The 1,243-nt window shown below is 75.0% G+C and overlaps 1 protein-coding gene across 1 annotated transcript in view; it reads left to right on the forward strand.

The window, feature by feature from the left end:
- Window positions 1-46: 46 nt before the first annotated feature.
- Window positions 47-1,243, forward strand: part of TSPAN10 (tetraspanin 10) — a 2,316-nt gene continuing 1,119 nt past the window's right edge. The window contains exons 1-2 of the mRNA XM_026067558.1: window positions 47-321; window positions 481-1,052. Of these exons, the coding sequence (XP_025923343.1) occupies window positions 244-321; window positions 481-1,052 (650 nt within the window). The 5' untranslated portion in view covers window positions 47-243. The remainder of the gene's footprint in view (window positions 322-480; window positions 1,053-1,243) is intronic.

The raw sequence follows: 1,243 nt of genomic DNA on the forward strand, positions 1-1,243 counted from the left end.
GGGGGGGGGACACACCTCGGAGCGCCCCGCTGGGAAGCCCCCGCCAGGCCCTCGTTAGCCGAACCCGCTAACGAGGCTGGCCTGGGGAGCCGCAGCTGCGCCAGGGCCGGGGTCCTGGCCCGCAAGTGGGCTCAGCTGCACGGTGCAGGGGGGGGAAATGGGGCCCCGCAGCCCTATTTAACCCCGGGGCTGCGGCCCCTTGGGTGATGGGGTGCAGCTGTGGTGYGAGGCCGGAGGAGCAGGATGGTGCTGAGCGGAGAGCGGCTATCCCGGCTCCTCAGCCCCCGCGGYAGCGGCGAGAGCAGCCGCCTGCTGCCCGAGGTGACGCTGCCGGCTCGGCCCGGACCCCCCTCCCTGGGGCCGGTGCCACCAACGTCCCTGGGGCACGGTGGCCATGGGGCTGGGGTGGCCGTGGCCACCTCTGGGGATGCCCCCACGCGCTCGGAGCGCCGGGCAAGCGGCTCCTCTCTCCCTGTGCAGGCCTCCAGGCTGGCCGAGCTGCCCTTCTCCTCCTCCTCCTCCTCCTCTGATGATGATGATGGTGATGATGAAGGCTCCCTGCACTCGCCGGCCGCCGATGCGGGCCGGCAGGTCCCGCCGCGGCCGGGCGCCGTGGGCCGCTGCGTGAAGTACCTGGCCTTCGCCTGGAACCTCCTCTTCCTCCTGCTGGGGCTGCTGGCGCTGGCGGCGGGGCTGGGGGGGCTGCTGGCGCGGGGCCGGCCGGGGGGCGCCGAGCCGGCGCTGCTGCTGGTGCTGGTGGGGCTGGGGGCCGGCGCGGTGTCGCTGGCCGGCTGCCTGGGCGCCCTGCGCGCCAGCCCCTGCCTGCTGCGCTTCTTCGTGGGCGCCGCGCTCACCTTCGCGGGGCTGGAGGTGCTGGGGGGGCTGCTGCTGTACGCGGCGCGGCGGCGCCTGCGCGACGCCCTGCGCGACGCCCTGCTCCTCTGCCTCCTGCGCTACCAGCAGGAGCCCGACCTGCGCTTCCTCGTGGACGAGGTGCAGCGCAGCCTGCGCTGCTGCGGCCTCGGCTCCTACCGCGACTGGGAGAGCAACCCGTGAGTCGGGGCGGAGGGGGACCCGGCTGCGCTGCGGGGCTGGGGCGCACGGTGCCAGGGCAGGGCCGGCGGGAGGAGGGTTTGCAACCCGGTGCAGGACTGGCGGGATGCATCCTGGCGGGAGGAGGGTTTGCAACCCGGTGCCGGACTGGCGGGATGCATCCTGGCGGGAGGAGGGTTTGCAACCCGGT

This window comes from Apteryx rowi, unplaced genomic scaffold (genome assembly GCF_003343035.1).
Source record: "Apteryx rowi isolate R43461 unplaced genomic scaffold, aptRow1 scaffold_26, whole genome shotgun sequence".
NCBI lineage: Eukaryota > Metazoa > Chordata > Aves > Apterygiformes > Apterygidae > Apteryx > Apteryx rowi.